Here is a 19,394-nt window from a genome sequence, read left to right as displayed (position 1 = left end):
CATGATTTTGCAGAGAGGGAGATTACCTCCATAATAGGATCAACTTCTGGAAGATCCTGAGCATATACAGATTTGGGTTTTGACAGAATAATACATGTTTAGCATCAGCAAAATGTGGTAGTTATGAGAGAGAATAGAGGTCCTTTTCCTAAGCAAAGAATATAAAATAAAAAAATAATCTTAGTTTAGTCAATTACTACTACCTTGTTATCTGTCCAACATACTTTACTCCACATGACCTCTTTTAAATATTTCTTTGGAATTCTAGAGATTAAAAAATTCATTTTATGAGCCTTTCTTTGTTCCATTTGAAGTTAGAAGTTGTATATGGTGCCCCTACTACTATTAGTGGGAGGTAAGGATTCTTTCTTACCTTACTTGGCTATTATCTGAAGTCCTAACTTTTTAATGTAAATTACCTTTATTTTAGCTTAACTCAAGTGACTAATAGTTATACAAATATTTTTTCTATTCCTTATTTATCTTTTTTCAGTCATTTTGTTTATTTTTATTTTTATTTTTTTAAGATTTTAAAAAATTTATTTGACACAACGAGAGAGAGAGAGGTCACAAGTAGGCAGAGAGGGAGGCAGAGATAGAGGGGGAAGCAGGCTCCTTGCTAAGGTCACATTTTCAGTCATTTTGATTTGCTGGTTTCTTGGAAATGTTAATGCTGATTCTCATTATGGTGTCATTAAGACACTAATCAGTACATGTTATTTTTTAATCCAGCATTTCTAACATCTTTCTTCCCCTGTAATAGTTGCGTATATATCTAGGGTCTTAATTGTAACAGTCATTGCCAGAGCTCAGATACCCCCAAGCACATGGCTAGACTACATCTTTTAAGCTGTCCTCCCATATGCTCTAGTACAGTGACTTAAACAGTTAAGAGTTTTGGAGAGCTTTTGAAATCAGGCTCACAGATATATCTTAAAGTTTTTACTTTACCTTTCTTACCACATATTAAGGCTTAATTATGTTTGCAGTCATCTAGGTACTGTCTTGTATATCTCTGTGAGTGATTCCTTCCTGACATATATGAAGTCACAGGGAAAACGGGCCTTTTGATGCATAAACCCATCATGAAATTGTAACATCTTTTACTAGTCACTTATGGACACAGAAAAAAAAAAAAGGAATCTTAATGTTATAATGTCAGATTATATAGTGTATAAGAAGCTCCAGGAGAGATATAATATATCTAGTATTTGTACATGTATGAATTCCAACATTTAAAAAAGGGCCTTCAAAACAAAAGAAAATATGAAATGCAATCCAAATGCAATGCAAAAAAATATGAAAAATTACCAAAGCATCTGTTCATGGGGGAAAAAGACTGTAAGAATAAGCAAGAAAATATAATAACTTGATATTAAACACACATGGAGCCAGAGATAACACATGAACAGCCTAATTCTGCCCTACTCTTTTTTTAATTCCAGGAAAGAAAGAGTTGGCTCTCTCAACATACTGCTGTTTTCTAGTATAAGAGAAGGAATAGTATATTGAGCTTTCCATATTTCTCTATTAAGGCTTTCTCTTTTCCATTATTTAGATTTTCAGCCAATTTTGATTTGCGGACCTATGATTCAGAAGGTGTTATCCTGTACGCAGAATCTCTTGACCACTCAGCTTGGTTCCTGATTGCACTTCGTGATGGAAAGATTGAAATTCAGTTTAAGAATGAATTTACAACCAAAATCACATCTGGAGGCAAAGTTATTAATAATGGTCATTGGAATGCGGTAGGTTTTGCAGATTTCACAAAGAACGTCTCTACTTTGACACAGTTTGTTTAACATCATTAATAACTTATTTTTATACTGATACCAAATCTGAATGGAGCCGAATTTATTTGATGTCGTATGAAGCATATCCCATGCACTGTATGTCCTTGAAACAGCCTCTGAGAAATGATAACCTTACATAATATTTGAAATAGTATTAAAAACGGTATGAAATTATTTTCAGTTATTTGCTTGGACTACTTTATCTTTGACTTTTTATCTTTTTTAGTGGCTGTTGTTGGTGTCTCTCCTATAGGTTAGGGGTTTTTAGCAGGCATAACGGCTTATGCAGACACCGCTGATCAAGGACAGCCATACTGAATAGCCACCCATATTTTTAAATGAAAGAGAAATACACATAGTAACATAGAAATACATGTAGAAAGAGTAATACATATAGTAATTAACTCAATTTTAAATATTAGAATATAGATACATAATCAATTTGTACAAACAATATACACTAGCTAGTATAGTAGTACCAAGTAGAGTGCTTAAAATGAGCATTTTTACATAATCCCTAAAAGTGAGACTAAAAGGGAATTTTTCATGAGGGCATTACTCCTAGTCTCTAATGGGGAGAATTCTTTTCTGCATAGGAGTCATTGCTACTTTCAGCAGCTGATAATTGAGAGATCAGCTTCCCCTTAGAATGTGGTACCCCGAGGCACCTGGGTGGCTCAGTGGTTAAAGCCTCTGCCTTCAGCTCAGGTCATGATCTCAGGGTCCTGGGATTGAGCCCCACATCAGGCGCTCTGCTCTGTGGGGAGCCTGCTTCCTCCTCTCTCTCTGCCTGCCTCTCTGCCTACTTGTGATCTTTGTCTGTCAAATAAATAAATAAAATCTTAAAAAAAAAAAATGTGGTACCCAAAAGAGATACTTTCTATGCCTGTGGGATCTGCCAGGAGGTGCATGTTGAGAAGACATGTGAGGTCATCACTAAATTATTTCATTTTTTTATTTACTCACTCATGCACTCATTTATTCAAAGAGCTTTTAGTGAGCCCTTTTCAAATACTAAGTTCCTGCGTTCAAGGTTGTAGAACTCTGGCTAGAGATTTTCCCTTGCTTGTGGACTTCCTTAGTACCTCACAGTTTAATAGCTTGTGTTGCCTTATGCGCTAATGCAATGAGATGTGAAATTGTTACCCTACAGGTAGTAATAAAGTACAGTTGGGCACAGATGTGTTTTAGCAAAATTGGGGCTGTTCGTCCTGCGACAGCCATAGATTCTGGACTTTCACCAGAATATAGTCTGCACAAGATCAGATGCAATTGTCAGAGTAATCACTAACATTCTCTGGCTTCTCTCAAGGTTCTCTCTACTGTATATAGCTTTGCCACTACAGCTTTCGTTTACTCCATCTGTGTGCATACATCTTGATGCGTACAGCTGTGCCTCCCGTGTACTGAAGAAGACGTTTTATTGCCTGATGTCCCCAAATCTCCTATCTAAAAATCACTAAAATCACTTTTCAGCAAAATAGAGCCAACACAATTTTTTCTGATTAATTGATACAAATTGAAAATATTATCTGTTTGACAGAGAACTTGGATACATTCTAGGTAATACAGAATATATATAAAGAAGGTAAATGTTTATCTGTGAGGTGAACATCTTGAGTTGCAGATAGTGTTTACTAATGAATTATCTATGAAGGGTATTTGAAAGGCAGGATCTGGGCTGGATAGAAGGCAGCTACTCAGTTCTCCACATTTTGTTGTGGTTATGATCCTTATTAAAAGAAACTGTTATTTAATGATGTGCCCATATTTTGATTAACATTTCTCTTTATAAACTGAATGCAACTTGACAGGAAAAATTTAAGAACAATAAAAAAGTCACAGAAAAACTTTAATATGGTAAATTTGATGCTGGCTCTTTAAAAAAATTCTCAATTTGATATTTTAACAATTTATGAATGTTCACCCCCACCGTATAAATGGGATTTTTTTCTTCATATCTTTCATGTAAAAAATTACTGCGACTGTTTTTACCATTTTATAATTTTGATGGCTTATTAATAGACTATACCATTTCAGACAAATTTATGCAGCTATACAAATTATCTCAAATAGCTATGTATTTTAAGTAAATATTTTAAATGACAAAGTTAAGTTAAATTAATCTATAAACTGGACTATTCACTTCATAGCAGTTTTTCACTAATTTTAAATAATTTTAAAATTTCAAATAAAATACTTTAAAAATAAGCAATTAAAATGTAGAATTGTTCTGTAATTCAGATAAATAGAATGTGTGTACTTATTAAGTACTTAAAATGGTAATTATAAACCACAGAAATAAATATTGCTCTATTATAAGTCATTATTATATCTCATATTTGGGTATGATTCTAATATGGGTGGGAAATCTGTAACTTGGATCACAGTTTTATTCATTCCGTAGAATATTTATTGAGCATATTGAGAATATTTATTGAGCAGTTTATGTGCTATTCCTTTGGGTGGCGAGGCTACAACAGTGAGTAAATCAAAATCACTGGTCTTACGGAGCTTGCGTACTAGGGGTGAGGGGTAAACCACAAACTGCATGAACAAGCTGATACGTCAGATAGTGGTTAGTGCTAGGAGGAAGAAACAAAAACAACCAGGCAACAGAGAGTGATGGTGAGTGTGTATGTGGGATCAGGAAAGCCATCCCTGATGAGATTACATCTGACTGGAGACCAGGGCATAAATCATGAGAAATCTCTGGGGAAGATGATTCTGTGCCATGTGAACAGCAAATACAGAGCATGAGGCAAGAGGATGTGATTGTTGTATTTGAGGAACAACACAAAGGTCAGTGTAGATGCAGGTGAGTAAGGGAGAGAGAGAGGGGCAGAGAATGAGGTTAGAAATGTGCTCTGGAACAAGACCAGATAGGGTCATGGGGACTATAGTGAGAACTTGGGAGTTTTTGCTAAGTAGAAAGACCTTGGATGATTGTGAGAAGTGACATGATTTAATTTGCACGTATCTTAAAAGGCAGTTTGTATCACGACATGATGGTTTTGTGGAAACTAGATAGTAGAGAGTAAGAATGGGACAGCTTATGGGGTCATGAGACCATTGCAGTAACTCAGTGGGGAGAAGATGGCATCACTGACTATAGTGTTGGTAGGTGATGATAAGTGGTCATATGCTGGATATACTTTTAAGGTCCAGCCTTCAATTTATTTTTTTTATTTTTAAAATTTTTTTTAAAGATTTATTTATTTGACAGACAGAGATCACAAGTAGGCAGAGAGGCAGGCAGAGAGAGAGAGAGAGAGGAGGAAGCAGGCTCCCTGCCGAGCAGAGAGCCCGATGCGGGGCCCAATGTGGGACTCGATCCCAGGACCCTGAGATCATGACCTGAGCCAAAGGCAGAGGCTTAACCCACTAGCCACCCAGGCGCCCCCAGCCTTCAATTTAAGATAGATAAAAACTTCTGAATATTCAGCATAAAGAATATCCTGTAGGGATGTTCAGAGGGTTTGCAGGATATCGAATATTTTATTACTTATTTTGCATGACTTTCCTACATATTACGGGGTGTCCAGCATCTTGCAGCATTCCCATACGTCATACTCATTGGGACAACTAAAAGTACCATCCCTATCCCTAAGTTTTCCAAATACCCTAGAGTGGTCCAGTACACCCCCATTGAAACATATTTGCATGACTAGAGGGAAAAGGTGTAGAGTGCTGAGCTCAGGTGTAGAATAGACATTGAGAGAAGAGGAAGAGCCAGCAAAGGAAGCTGAGAGGGAGTGATAAGAATGTGGAGATGCAAGTGAGACTGAGGTTCTAGAGGCTGACTGAACATCTTTCAAGGACGGAATAGTCATTCAAGTAAAATGATGCCAGTTGGCTGTATTAAGGACAGTGTACTGACTAACTGTAAACATGACCAGTCATTTTACTTCAGAGCACAGTTTTCCTCTTCCTGTAGTGGTGCTTTCATAGGCCTGCTCTTTTGCTTCCATCATTGATTAGTAAAAGAAGAATTTGTGTTTTGAGTGCTACAGTTTTGCATGAGGAAATGTCAGCAGTGGTTCTTCGAATGGCCTTTTGGGGAGATTTTTGAATTATTATTATTATTGTTGTTTACCATCACTTTCAACCTTTTTTAAAAAACCAGACTCCTTTCAGGGCACCTGGGTGGCTCAGCCGGTTAAACGTCTGACTCTTGATCTCAGGTCAGGGTTTGACCTCAGGGTCATGAGTTCAAGCCCCACGTTGGGCTCCATCCTGGGCATGAAGCCTACTTAAAAACAAAAAATAAAACAGAACTACTTTCAAAATTGGAAAAACCCAATTTAATTTTATGCATTATACTTCTTTATGATCTCAATTACTTTTGAATTTTGAAATAAAGTATAATTTGTGTGTAATGAACAGAATACTGGAGGTACTGATTTCTCATATTTTATATTAAGAATTTATTTCCATTACTGATTCCATATGTATACTTTCAGACAATTGTAAAATAAGAAAACTTAAAAGTTTTCTAAGATTTTGTAAAGTGACTCGATTAAAAGAAACTTAATTTTATGACACTGGATTTGAATTATGTATATTATAATTGGATGTTTAAAATTAAAAGAACAATATTGTGTGGGTTTTTTTTACTTTAAAATATGGGGTTCATTTAATTTTCCATCAAGAATTACCACTTTAAACACATATTTACCACCTTATATCAAATGGATTACAACAAATTAATAATTAAACTAAAATGATTACTTTGAAAAATTATTTACCAGAATAATAACAGGATTTTTCAATCTTAGCGTTTCAAATGACATGCAGTGATGTTTGGTGGTTTGATAATTTTTGTCTTTTTAATTGTAGGTCTCTGTGGAAGAACTAGAACACAGTATTAGTGTAAAAATAGCTAAAGAAGCTGTAATGAATATAAATAAACCCGAAAGCCTTTTTAAGCTTACAAGTGGATTTCTAGAAACTAAAGTATATTTTGCAGGATTACCTCGGAAAGCGGAGAATACCCTCGTTAGACCGGTAATGATCCAAGTTTCTATCATTCATCATGGATGAATTACTCTTGTCTGTAATAGATTTGAAGATGTGTTTTTCTGAGAGTCAAAAGAAGTGATTTTGTTGAACATAACAATTGTGACAACTTAAATTGAACAAGGAAAAATAACATAGTGATCCTTGAAATTATATTAAGGAAATAAGAAAATAAATGTAGTGTTTTTGAGTCCATTTAAATCCCCAGCATTACTCATGGGGAAGTAGATTTTTCTTTCAGTTCTCAAGCATCAGTTCAGTGTTAACATGATAACTGTGCATATTTAGCTACTACAAATGTAAATACATGTATTTGAGTCCAAAAATACAACATTTTGTAGAAGCCAGTCAAAGAAGTTTCTTACGTCTATTTTAGGACTTAAATTTGGGAGATAAAATAGCATATGATGCTGGAACTTTTTAAAAAAAATCTTTGCTGGGAGTTTAACTTCATCCTATCACAAATTGAAGTTATATATAATAGATGATTTTCTGAATATGATGTTTGTCTAATAACTGTGGAATAGGTTTCACGAAGGAGACTAATCACTGTCCTTGAAGAGTCTTAAAAATTTCATTTGAAGTCATGGGCCTGTCAATTATACTTGCTGATTTAACTTAAATATTTACCATTTAATATCCATCTTTTACTCATGGCAATTCACACTTACCTTAACTTTTGAAAGATTCCTGCAGTATGATATAAAACCTGAATTAGTTAACTCATGTCAGAGTGACTGCATCTGTTCCTTTGAAATTGATAAATCAAGACATTTTAAAAGTAAAATAAATTATTCAAAAACTATTTATAAAATGACTACTATGGGTCTTGAGTCTGGCTGGTTGCTTTGAGGAGACTTGTTCCTGAAGAGGTTCAGTGTCTGATGGCAAAACAAACCTATATATAAATGCAATTAAAGTAAGCAGCTTACAGCCCACACCCACAGCTAGAAGCATATATGGAACTTGAGAGCAGAAAAGTTATTTCTGGATGATAGAGGAGAGGCAGGTAGGGCTTGAGGGGCTAGAAATCATTAGGATCGCAGTGGAGGTCTGTGATGGCAAAAACTCACTGTAACTGAAAAAGACTGCCCATCTGAAGGACACCTTAAAAAATTAGATAATATTCAAAATCTATAAAGTATTTTAAAATGTCATCAAAGAAAGGTTTTCCCTCTAAATGAAAACTGCATCTGTAATCAATTAAGTCATGTATGAGTCTGACTTTTTAAAGTTTAAGATACACTCGACCTATATTTTAATTTGTTAGATTAACCCTCGTCTAGATGGATGTATACGAAGCTGGAATTTGATGGGTCAGGGAGCTTCGGGAATAAAGGAAATCATTCAAGAAAAACAAAATAAGCATTGTCTTGTCACTGTGGAGAAGGGTTCCTACTATCCTGGTTCTGGAGTTGCTCAGTTTAGCATAGAATACAGTAAGTAATTTCTCATTTTACTTCTCTCTTTTCTCATTAATGACTAAATTTATTAATTGACAAACAGTTGTATTTCCTTCGGTAAACATTATTGAATACTTAACTATGTGCCAGGCATAGCGTTAGGCTTATTCATGTTGTATGGTTTTTATTCAATTTTTGCAGTATGTTGGGAGGGAAGGAAGTAGAATATGCTTATGTTATTACTTAAAGATTACTTAAAAAAAAAAAGGTTATTGGTACCTAACTTGATTAATTGCAAGTAAATTCAATTAACCTGTTTTAAAGTTCACCAATTTCTCAGCTGTGTTGAGTTTACTGCTTACTGCTTCAAAAGGATTCATTTTCATTACCAGAATGTAATGATTGTTTAGTTGATTGTTTCTTAAAATGTCCAACCCTTCCTTGAACTTTCCTGTGATTAGATGTTGTCCACGTTTTCTACTTGAGCCTTCAACTTATTAATCATAATTATTTTAAATTCTCTATCTGATAGGTCCAATATCAATGTCATGTTGATTGCTTTGTCTCTTGACCATGTGTTATTTTTCCTTGTTTCCTTCAGTATTGAATGATTTTTGGTTTAAAAGATAAGCATCTTGTGTAGAACAGTAGAGACAGATAAATAATACATAAGTCTGGAGATAAGCATATTTCTGCTTTTGATAGGCCTTTTATAAACTGGTTGAATCAGTCTAGTTAAGAGTTGAGCTGCTTAAGCTTTCTGGTTTCCATGAGTACCCTTCAAATTCCTTTTTTATTACCTTGTGCTTAGGGCAGTGACTGGTTTGCCAGAGGGTTTTTCCTAATAGTTCATCTATCAATAGCTTTAGGTGTTCTGTTTATGATACGCCTCAAGAAAGTGTTTCTGCATGGTCTTGCTTTACCTTAAAGGAATGCTCTTGTTATTTGACATTTGCTAGCATGGTGGCAAGGTCTGGGGAACATTCTCTCATGTTCTGATACAGATTCAGTTTTGGGCAAGTGTTGTATCCCTGGGTTCCAGGGGTGTGAACTTTTCATTGTCCCATTGTCCCTCTCCCAACCATCTGTCGGGGAGATATCTAATGATCAGGACTCCAGATCCTTCTCCATGGTAAATGGCTTTTGGTTGGTTTGTTGTTGTTGTTGTTGTTGTTGTTGTTGTTGTTTTCCCAGTTTCCTTTCCCTAACCTGTAGATGTAATGGGTCTTTGCATGTGTTCTAATGGTGGCAGTGTTTGTTGCCTTTTCCCCATTGCTGTAAGCTTTTGTTGCATAGAGAAGACAAAGAAGGAATGGATATACATCTTTGTACCTTTAGGTGATTAATTCTATAGTAGAGAATCTTAGATTTTGTCCATCAAAGGTTATGCAAATGTATAGTTCCTACTGGTATATTCTCTTCCAAAGATGTCTTACCAATTTATACTCCTATCAACAGAGTAAGAAAGTGTATGCTTGAGATTTGTTTCCAATCTGAGAGTTGAAAAATTAAATCTTCTAATTTTAAATATTATTGTCCCAATTTCTACTGAATTTAAATATCTCTCCATATGTTTATTAGCTATTTTTATATCTTGATTCTCTTACTAGGTTCTTTGTCTTTTCTGTTTAGGAGTTCATGATTTGAGCTACTAATACTTTGTATTATAAATTTAGTGTACTGATACCTCTGCTTTAAGGAAAAATTATATTTTAAATGTGTTTATTTGCAGTCTAAAAAAGTATTACTACAGTTTTAAAGAAGAATCTTCCACTAGTACTTTTTGTGTCCCTAACATAAAGTAATGGAATGTTTTTAACTTTAGTTCTGTTCTGTATGAGAAGGATTTAAAAAAAAAATATTTCAATTGAGATTGATGACTGAATATAAGAAAAAACTAGACCCACAATAACTTGTTCAAAAGAAAAACTCTGAAACGAAAATGAAAATAAGAGTTCTATTGTATCTGAAAAAAATCTTAAGTAATCAGTTATTTCATAGATAACTTGAAAGTGACCTACTTTTGAATTAATATTTAATGTTACATTATAATTTCTGTACACTTGCATATTTTAGTTTGAGTTTGTTAATATAGTAAATTTACTTATTTCAAAATGATTATTTTATTTATATATATGTATGTGTATATATATACACATATATATTTATATGTATATATAATAAAATTACATTTTATTATATATATTTATATGTATATAAAATAAAATTTTATATATGTATATGTATCATTTTTTTCCCCTCTCCTGGGTGGGAATTAAAGTATTATGAATGGGGATGCCTGGGTGGCTCAGTCAGTTCAGTGTCTGTCTTTGGCTTAGGTCATGATCCCACGGTCCTGGGATCTGAGTCCCACATCGTGCTCCTTGCTCAGCAGGGAACCTACTTCTCCATCTACCTGCCACTCTCTCTCTCTCTCTGAGAAATAAATAAATAAAATCTTTTAAAAAGGATTATAAATGAACACTGTAATAGCATTAGATGTGGCTAAATAGAAGATCATCTTGTCAAGGGGAGATTATTTTCTCCATTCACATTCACTTTTTCAAAGCCTACAAGTGGTATTTGAGCTATTATTTCATATTACTTCATATTAAATAAGGAAGGCTTCACTCAAAGTGTGAATTAGTATTTCTTTAAAGATTTTATTTATTTATTTGAGAGGTACAGAAAAGCATGAGTGGAGGAGGGGCAGAGAAGAGGGAGAGAGTGACAAGCAGACTCCCCGCCAAATGGGGAGCCTGATGCAGGGCTGGATTCCAGGATCCTGAGATCATGAGCTGAGCCAAAGTCCGATGCTTAATCGACTGAGCTACCCAGGTGCCCTAATCTTTTAAGGAATTAAACTATTTTGGAAACACATCAATTCAACTATTTGTTGAGTGACTACTGTGGAAAACAAAGTGGTCCTAGAGCCAAGTAGGGCTTGCACTCTAGCGGGATACATAATTAACCTTGTAATGATAAAAAAAAATTAACTATTATGACAACAGAATCGCAGAAGAGTTCCTGTTAGAATTTTAGAGTTAACCGTTGATTTCAGAGTACATCTCTACTATCAAACTATCTAACTCTCCTATTTGTATAAATCATATTTTTCTTTCCCACTGCTTTGAATTGACCCCTTTATGGATGAGGAATGGTAGGGTGGTGATGGCAGCCATACCCAAATGTTCCCTCAGAAACATTACAATAAATTTGTTGAATTTCCTTCTAAGTGTGTATTCTAAAATCTGACCATCTGAGATTGGACTGGTGGTGGAGATGGAGGCAGAAAGAATACCTGTAAAAGAACACAGGAGAAATTCATAATATTCTGAAACACCACATCTAGAATTTTATTCTAGGAAGACCAGAAGGCTAGGGCTCCATTTATGTGTTCCTTGCCTGCATTTAAAAAAATGGTTCTTGTTTTTAGATTTTTGCCCAGGTTTTATAGGACACTGAGGAAGGAGAATGAAAATCTTCAGTTTTCCACAAAAATGGCTTTGAGTATCAGTAAGGTTGTAATAATTCCTCCTGGCATACTTTAGGAGTATACTGATCCTGCTTCTGTGTGATTGTTTTAACAGGTTATCTGTCCAATGTTGAGGACTGGCAAGTAAATGTGTCCTTGAGCATTCGCCCCTCCACGGGTACTGGTGTTATGTTCGCCTTGGTTTCTGGCAGCACCGTGCCCTTCGCCTTGTCCTTGGTAGACTCTGCCTCTGAAAAGCTTCAGGTAACTTCCCTAAACTTTTCTGATTCTCGTTTTTTTTTTTTTTAATCTGTAAATGATGATTAAATGAGATAGCATGTAAAGTTAGCACCGTGTCTAGCCCATTGATAAGGACTCAGAAAATGTCCATTATTATTACTTTTTGCTGGCTTATTTCCAAGGTCTGATCCAGGAAGCAGAGAGGGGAGAAAAATTGAAAAGCCTGTTACTGTGCATCCAACAGCCAAGATCAGGCAGACTCACACAGAGGCTACCTGAACCCTTCCCAGGGTGCATAGAGATCCACCTTTATTTAAATCCTTGAAATATTATGGGAGTCATGGTCTGTACTACCAAAATAAAAGTGAGCTGATTAAAATTCAGTCTCAGCTATTCTGTATCTAATTATAATGTTTTGTGTTCTCTGGCAGTCTTAATCTTTTCTCCCATGAGTAAATTAGGAAGGACTGGAGAAAACTAAAACCAGTCCACCTGGCTTCTTGCTGGCAACTGTAATTTGAAAATAGGAGGAAGAACAGGAAAAGACTCTAGGATAAAAAGAAACATGAGCATTATCAGAAGATCTGTATTATTCAGCCTTCTACTTGAGACTAATAGTTCTGACCATGTGTCATCCACACTGGATTCCAACAAGTTATGGCCAGAAGCTTGTGTTTGTGCCAAGGTTGGCTTGGATTTTCTCTGTAGCTTTTAGACAGAAGGATGTAATTGAATGATGTCTGGAGCAATAAAAAGGTGTGTTGTTTTCAGCTTAATGATGATTGCAGGGAGTGTCTAGTGGTTAAGCATAAGCCACCTAAGGAGATCTTGCCCAGTTTTCAGCTCCAATTTACCACAGGAACTCGCTACATTTAGATTCCAGCTTTTTTTTTGCTTTTTTTTTTTTAAACAAAATGGAAATCCTGTCTTCAGCACTATATCCCTCCAGTAGAGGAGATTAATGCATGCCATGTCTTTGTTATTTATTTTACCTTTTCTGTGTTTGAGTCCGTGGCTCCTTTTTTTTTTTTTCTCATGTCAGATTGCCTTCTCAAGATCTGTGTACAATATTTCATAACATAATTCCACATACTGTTGATCATTCTGGAGCCATTTTAAGATTATTAGTGAGTTCAAGAATATGGATAGGTAACAGTGACAGATTTCCTCAAATAACTGGTATTTGCAATGTATAGGCTTGGATTCCTAAGTAAATACTTCAGACTATCTTTCTACCATCTCATAACACCCATGTTCCTAGTTTTATTTTTGTTTTGTTTCGTTTTAAGATTTTATTTATTTATTTGAGAGAGAGAACAAAAACAAGCAGGGATGGGGAGGGGCAGTGAGGGGGGAAGTAGGCTCCCCCCCTGCCTGCCGCCGCAACCCTGAACAGGGAGCCAGACATGGGGCTCTACCCTAGGACCCTTAGAACATGACCTGATCCGAAGGCAGACGCTTAACTGCCTCAAAAATGTCCATTATTAGTACTTTTTGCTGGCTTATTTCCAAGGTCTGATCCAGGAGCTACCCAGGTGCCCCTTGATTTTATTCTTTTTACATTTCCTCTATCCACATGTAAGTTATATGCATAGATCACTGTCAACAAGTTGAGTGATTTTGTGTCTCAGCGGTTTGAAAAGTTCAGCAAAACAAATACATTTTCTCTTTTAAATATCTTCTGGTAAATACTCTGTAACTTACTGCTGGTGATCCCTGGCTTTCCTCTCTCAGGACTTTTCCCCTCATTTTGTCCCAAGTCTTATAGGATTGCTTCTGTGGCACACAGAAACCTTTCAGTCTTGCTGGCATGTGCTTACTCAAGCATTTGAAATTTTCCAAGCCCTTTCCCCAACAAAGAGTGATTCAACTCCTTCATTTTTCACATGTAAGTTTCACATGTAAGTTAGGAAGGCTCACAAACAGAAAAATAGTGCTTAAGACTGTATTTTAGGTTCCCATCTTTGGTAAAACAACTTGGTATACTGAAATTTCAGAAACCACTGTCCATTTGTATCTTAGCTGGACCTGAATTTTGTAAAACTAATGTATTTTTAAAAATTATGATGTGACTCAGAAGTCCCTCTTAAGTGGCAATACCATAAATACTTGCTTATATTGAATCTTTGCTCTGTTTTTCAGGATATCCTGGTATCCGTTGAAAATACGGTGATGTACCGGATGGAGGCCGTAAGTCTGTGTTCCAATCAACCATTCCATCTGGAATTGAGAGTCAACAGAAGCAATCTGGAGCTGTTCACTCCGCTTAAAAAAGACACTGTCTCCTCTGAAAACCTTCAAAGACAATTGGCCATTTTGGATGAAGCAATGAAAGGGACAGTGACCACTTACCTGGGTGGTCTTCCAGGTAGCTTTATACTTTTTTCTCTTTCTTTTTCTTTTTTTTTCAAAAATTTCTTTAAAAAGCTTTAAAAAGTATCTTTTTAATCAAATTGATCCTATTTTAAATATGTAATTTTAGTAAAAGGAAGACAAGATTCCAGTATCCATTTATCTTTTCCTAAGGATTTATATTGATGTTTTATTGGCATGTTTTGCTTATATTTATTTATTTAAGATTTTGTTTATTTATTTGACAGAGAGAGAGATCACAAGTAGGTAGAGAGGCAGGCAGAGAGAGAGAGAGGGAAGCAGATTTTCTGCTGAGCAGAGAGCCCAATGCGGGGCTTAATCCTAGGACTCCGAGATCATGACCTGAGCCGAAGGCAGAGGCTATAACCCACTGAGCCACCCAGGTGTCTCTGTTTATTTATTTCTTAATGGTGAACTAAAACTTAACAACTTTTGTTGCATCTGGCTATCCTAGTCAGAAAGTGTTTATTATTTCAGTTCATCTTCACAAAAGTCTTGTGAGTTCAATCTTTATTCTTTAATTCATTCATCATTTACCTTTTATTTATTAAGAACCTACATCCCAGGTAGTAGGGGTATAGTAATAAGCAAATAGATATGATCTCTGCTACTAAGCCTTTTACAATCTAGTTCAGAGGCAGACGACAAATAACCAAGTAGGAAAATATCAGAATAATTAAATTGTGATGATAACTTGTCTGAAAGAAAAGTATGAATTGCTTTTGGAGCCTCAAAATGGGGACTTGGCCTGGTCATGCAGGCCAGGAATGAGCTTTCTGAAGAAAAGGCTAAGATACAAATATGGTAAATTGAAGGATTAAATTTAACCAAGTGGTTGGGTGGGAATTGGAATTAATATGCAAGTAAAAAAATGGCCTATGTGTGGGCAAAATGGGGGGTGGATACACTTGAGGAATATATAGAAGACGCTCAAACACTTTGAGCAAGGGAGATGGTAGTGAGGCTGAGAACTGGGTGCATGGGGGGTGGTGGGTTGTAGACCTGGTTTGGGGTCCTGACTCTTGTTACAAGAGCCATGGAAGTCTTTAAAAAAGTTGGGGTGCCTGGGTGGCTCAGTCAGTTAAGCATCTGCTTTTGGCTCAGGTCATGATCCCAGGTCCTTGGGCTCTCTGCTCAGCAGAAAGTCTGCTTCTCCCTTTGCATTCTCTCTCTATTTTTCCCTCTCTCTCTTTCAAATAAATAGATAAAATCTTTAATAAAAAAATTTAGACAGAGAAAGGGTGTATCAATATTGTCATTTTAAAAACCCACCCTATGTGATGGGTGGAGATGGACAGGCAGGAGACAAAAGTGGATGAGATGAGCTGTGGGCTGCTGAAGTACCCCAGATGGAGGAGCAGTAACAGTAACAGAGGCAACAACTCCGCTACCATCAATCAGTGTGTAATAAACAGTCTGGCATTGTTCAGAGCGCTTCAGAGGGATTGACTTATTTAATATCCAAAACAGACCTGTGAGGCAGGTGCTATTATTATCCCCATGTCACACATGAGGAAGCTGCTGGACTAGGATGATGGCAGTGAAGGTGTGGCACGGTGGTTAGATGGGAGTTATATGTGAGAAACAACATTAATAGGATTTAAGGACTGAAAGGCAGGTAAGAGGATCTCTTTCTTAGATATCCAGCATGAGCAATTGCATGGGTGGAGATTCCATTTACCATAAGATAGGGAGAACCGGAGGAAAAGCACATGCATCTCCAATTAATAGTGGAAAATATGAAATTGGTGTCAACATTTTACTTTAAGTGGCAAAAAGTAATTGAGGCAGAAAATTTTTGAGAAATATTTTCAAATACCATTTGCAGGTTATTCTTGTAAGGAAAATTCTGAGTTTGATGTCTGGACTTCTAGGAACCTTTATTTATTTATTTTTAAATATTTATTTATTTATTTGACAGACAGAGATCACAAGTAGGCAGAGAGGCAGGCAGAGAGAGAGAGGGAAGCAGACTTCCTGCTGAAGGACAGCCCTATGTGGGGATCAATCCCAGGACCCTGGGATCATGACCAGAGCCGAAGGCAGAGGCTTTAACCCACTGAGCCACCCAGGTGCCCCAGGAATCTTTATTTTCTTACTTTTAATTGCTCAGGGGCTTCATATTTCATATATGAAAATTTTATCTGGGTTTTTGTGGAACAGAAGTAAGGATACTCTAAAAGTTATGGATAGATAGATAAATAGATAAGTTAGCGTGGTTAATTAAGTTTCTTAAGTTACTGTGGTTAGTTATTAGAAGCATAATTATAGTTCAAAGGAATGAATTCTATATTGAAATCCACCTACTACCTTATTTGCAAATTAGTTGAATGCCATTTTAGTAAATCAGACAAACAATAAAAGAGTTGAAAAGAAGTAAAGCTATCAAATATTAATGGTTCCAGGACTTTGGCAACAGCACTGAAGATGACTTCAGGCAAGATGGGTTTAGAGAAAGAGTGAGGAAAACTGAAGAGAACCAACAATTGAGATATTAGGAGTGTAAACAATGGGATAGGTAAATTACCAGTTGATATGCAAAATAAGCATATTCAGTCGCATGTTATGAATTAAAAATCAGGGGAAATTGATGATTCTGAGGATTTTTATAATAGCGGCATAATCCTGATGCTCAGCCAGACTTGAAAGGGTTTCATAAAGAATGCTGTGAGCCCCTAGAAAAGTATAGACTTTATTCACTGCAATGGCAACTTAAAGGTGGAAAATTTGAAATGTATGTTTTTTGCATAAGGTACTAAGAAAGAAGAATAAAGGCTGAAAAATCTCTGTTGGGAACTAAATTCATGGGGGTGGAGTGCCAAAAAAAGAAGCAAGTGGAGAGATGGATGTTATTAAGATGAACCATAGTTCTTAGGAATTCAAGGGTGTTACCCAAGTATTAAGTCTAATGGGGAGAGTGAAAGTGTCAAAAGGCCCAAAGGCTCTAAACTAGTCACTGAAACATTGTTAAAATTATTTTTTTGAACACCAAACAGTATATAAAATGAATTCTCTATCATGACCTGCCATTGTAGGCTCAGCAAGAAGCTGTTTTTGGGAAAATAGAGAAATCTCTTTTATTCCAGCAGTAATAAAAGAGATGAATTTATCATGGCATTTTAAAAAGATTTCCATGTAGCTATAGTTTGGAGTTGAAAAAAATGATTTAACAATGCTTAAATTGTTGCTCAAATTTAAAAAGAAGATAATAAAATAGAACATAACAGGTAAGAATATGCTCTTTTTAATTCTTTTTGAATTGTGTTTATCTATCTTAGGTTTGAATGAGACTAATTGTGTTTATGAAATCAGAGGAATTCATGATATGCTGAATCCAGTGCCAAGCACAATACCTTATATACATAGGAGTCACTTAATATAAATTTATTGAGTAATCACATTAATGATTTTTCCTTTATGATTAGAATTTGGTTGGATATGGGAAGTCTGTATAGTTTCTCTAATTATAAGCAAACAAGATGCCAGAAGTCTTGGGCTAATACTTTAATATTCTGTTTTTACAGATATTCCATTCAATGCCACACCAGTGAATGCCTTTTATAATGGCTGTATGGAAGTGAACATTAATGGTGTCCAGTTGGATCTGGATGAAGCCGTTTCTAAGCATAATGATATTAGAGCTCACTCATGTCCAACAGTTTCAAACAACACGAAGAATTCTTAAGGCTTCTTTCCTGTGCTGATAATATATTTTTCCTGTGTGTAATTATACTTATGTTTCAATAATAGCTGAAGGGCTTTACCTGTAATGTTCAGACCTTGATTATTTTATGGTACTTTGACTTTCCTGGAATTTTAAAAAAGGTCCTTTTTCCAGAAGAACAAGATCCTCTGATGGTACAAATCACATTTAAGAATTCTTACCTCTATTGCTGCCTAGAAATTAAATAATGAATTACATAAACATTTCTAATTTGAATTTTTTGCACAAATGACATTTCCTCATTTTTATGTTTGTCAAAGTAAAATTTAATTTTATCACCATGAGCTAGTGCTGAAATAAATATCTGTGTTTTTTGGAAGGCAAGCAAGTAAACTCAAAAGTGCATGTGACTAAATACTATTGATCATAGCAGATACTCTTTTTATTTATTTTTGTTTTTCCCTAATGAGGGCAGAAGGAGAGACAGTGGCCTATTAAGAAAGAATTGAGTGGAAAGCTTTAAAGCTTTACCCCCAAAACAGTTCTTCAGGGGGATTTTCACTTAGCTTTGCATTTGAACCAGTAGCTTTCTTGAATTACAAAACAAGTGGGACATATTTTCATGGAAACAAATGAATCTTGCTGGTTAGTAATTGGATTTTATGAGGATGAGATACTAGATTGTGCTGGAATGGGTGTAGAAACATGGGATGGGGACGGTCCTTAAGTTTGGCTGTGGGTTACTCAAGCTCGAGATTAGAAAAGGCAGAATCCAAGATGGAAAGAACAAATGATAGAATGAATAACATGGAATTGCATAGTATTCCTTGAGTCCAACTTTAAGTACTAGACCAAATTGCCAGATGTGATTGTTGAAGGACAAAAAGAACTCTGAAAGCTAGAACAGGTATAACGAAAGGATAACCACAGAGGGACATAGTTAATATTGTTTCTTTGGAGTAAGGAGGTTAAGGGTGCCACGTACTTGTTGGTAATGCCTTCCAAGTGGCAGTTTTATCACTGCCAGACCTACCAGTCACGTTAGGTATGGCTCAGGTGTTTCATTAGTAGTTTTAGAAAATAAACTTTTTTTCTACTATAGATATTTTATGTCATGTAAAACAATAAACTGGAGTGTAATGCAAACATTTATGTGAATAATATCTATATTTTGTAAGCTCTTTGAACGGAACATAAAATCATACAGCATCCATGGAAGTCTTCCTGCAGCACAGTGGCTCTTTAGTTGAAAGATATAAAGGTCAAATACATGATCAGAAGCTATGGTTGAGTTATAGATTGGAGCTCAGAAAGGGAAGAAAAGCAAAGGTGATAATGTATTGAGTGTTTGACACCTGCCCAGAATTGTGCTAGTTCATCTTACTCGATGTAATCTTTCTCCCAATTTACCACCATGTACTGTGGTG

At 35.7% G+C, this 19,394-nt stretch overlaps 1 protein-coding gene across 1 annotated transcript in view; it reads left to right on the top strand.

The window, feature by feature from the left end:
- Nucleotides 1-19,115, top strand: part of PROS1 (protein S) — a 66,582-nt gene extending 47,467 nt beyond the window's left edge. Inside the window, exons 10-15 of the mRNA XM_047722455.1 lie at nucleotides 1,559-1,748; nucleotides 6,633-6,800; nucleotides 8,083-8,251; nucleotides 11,806-11,954; nucleotides 14,073-14,298; nucleotides 17,828-19,115. Of these exons, the coding sequence (XP_047578411.1) occupies nucleotides 1,559-1,748; nucleotides 6,633-6,800; nucleotides 8,083-8,251; nucleotides 11,806-11,954; nucleotides 14,073-14,298; nucleotides 17,828-17,988 (1,063 nt within the window). The 3' untranslated portion in view covers nucleotides 17,989-19,115. The remainder of the gene's footprint in view (nucleotides 1-1,558; nucleotides 1,749-6,632; nucleotides 6,801-8,082; nucleotides 8,252-11,805; nucleotides 11,955-14,072; nucleotides 14,299-17,827) is intronic.
- The last annotated feature ends 279 nt before the right edge of the window (nucleotides 19,116-19,394 follow it).

Source organism: Lutra lutra, chromosome 1 (genome assembly GCF_902655055.1).
Source record: "Lutra lutra chromosome 1, mLutLut1.2, whole genome shotgun sequence".
Classification (NCBI taxonomy): Eukaryota; Metazoa; Chordata; class Mammalia; order Carnivora; family Mustelidae; genus Lutra; species Lutra lutra.
This window is presented reverse-complemented; position numbering and strand designations above follow the sequence as displayed.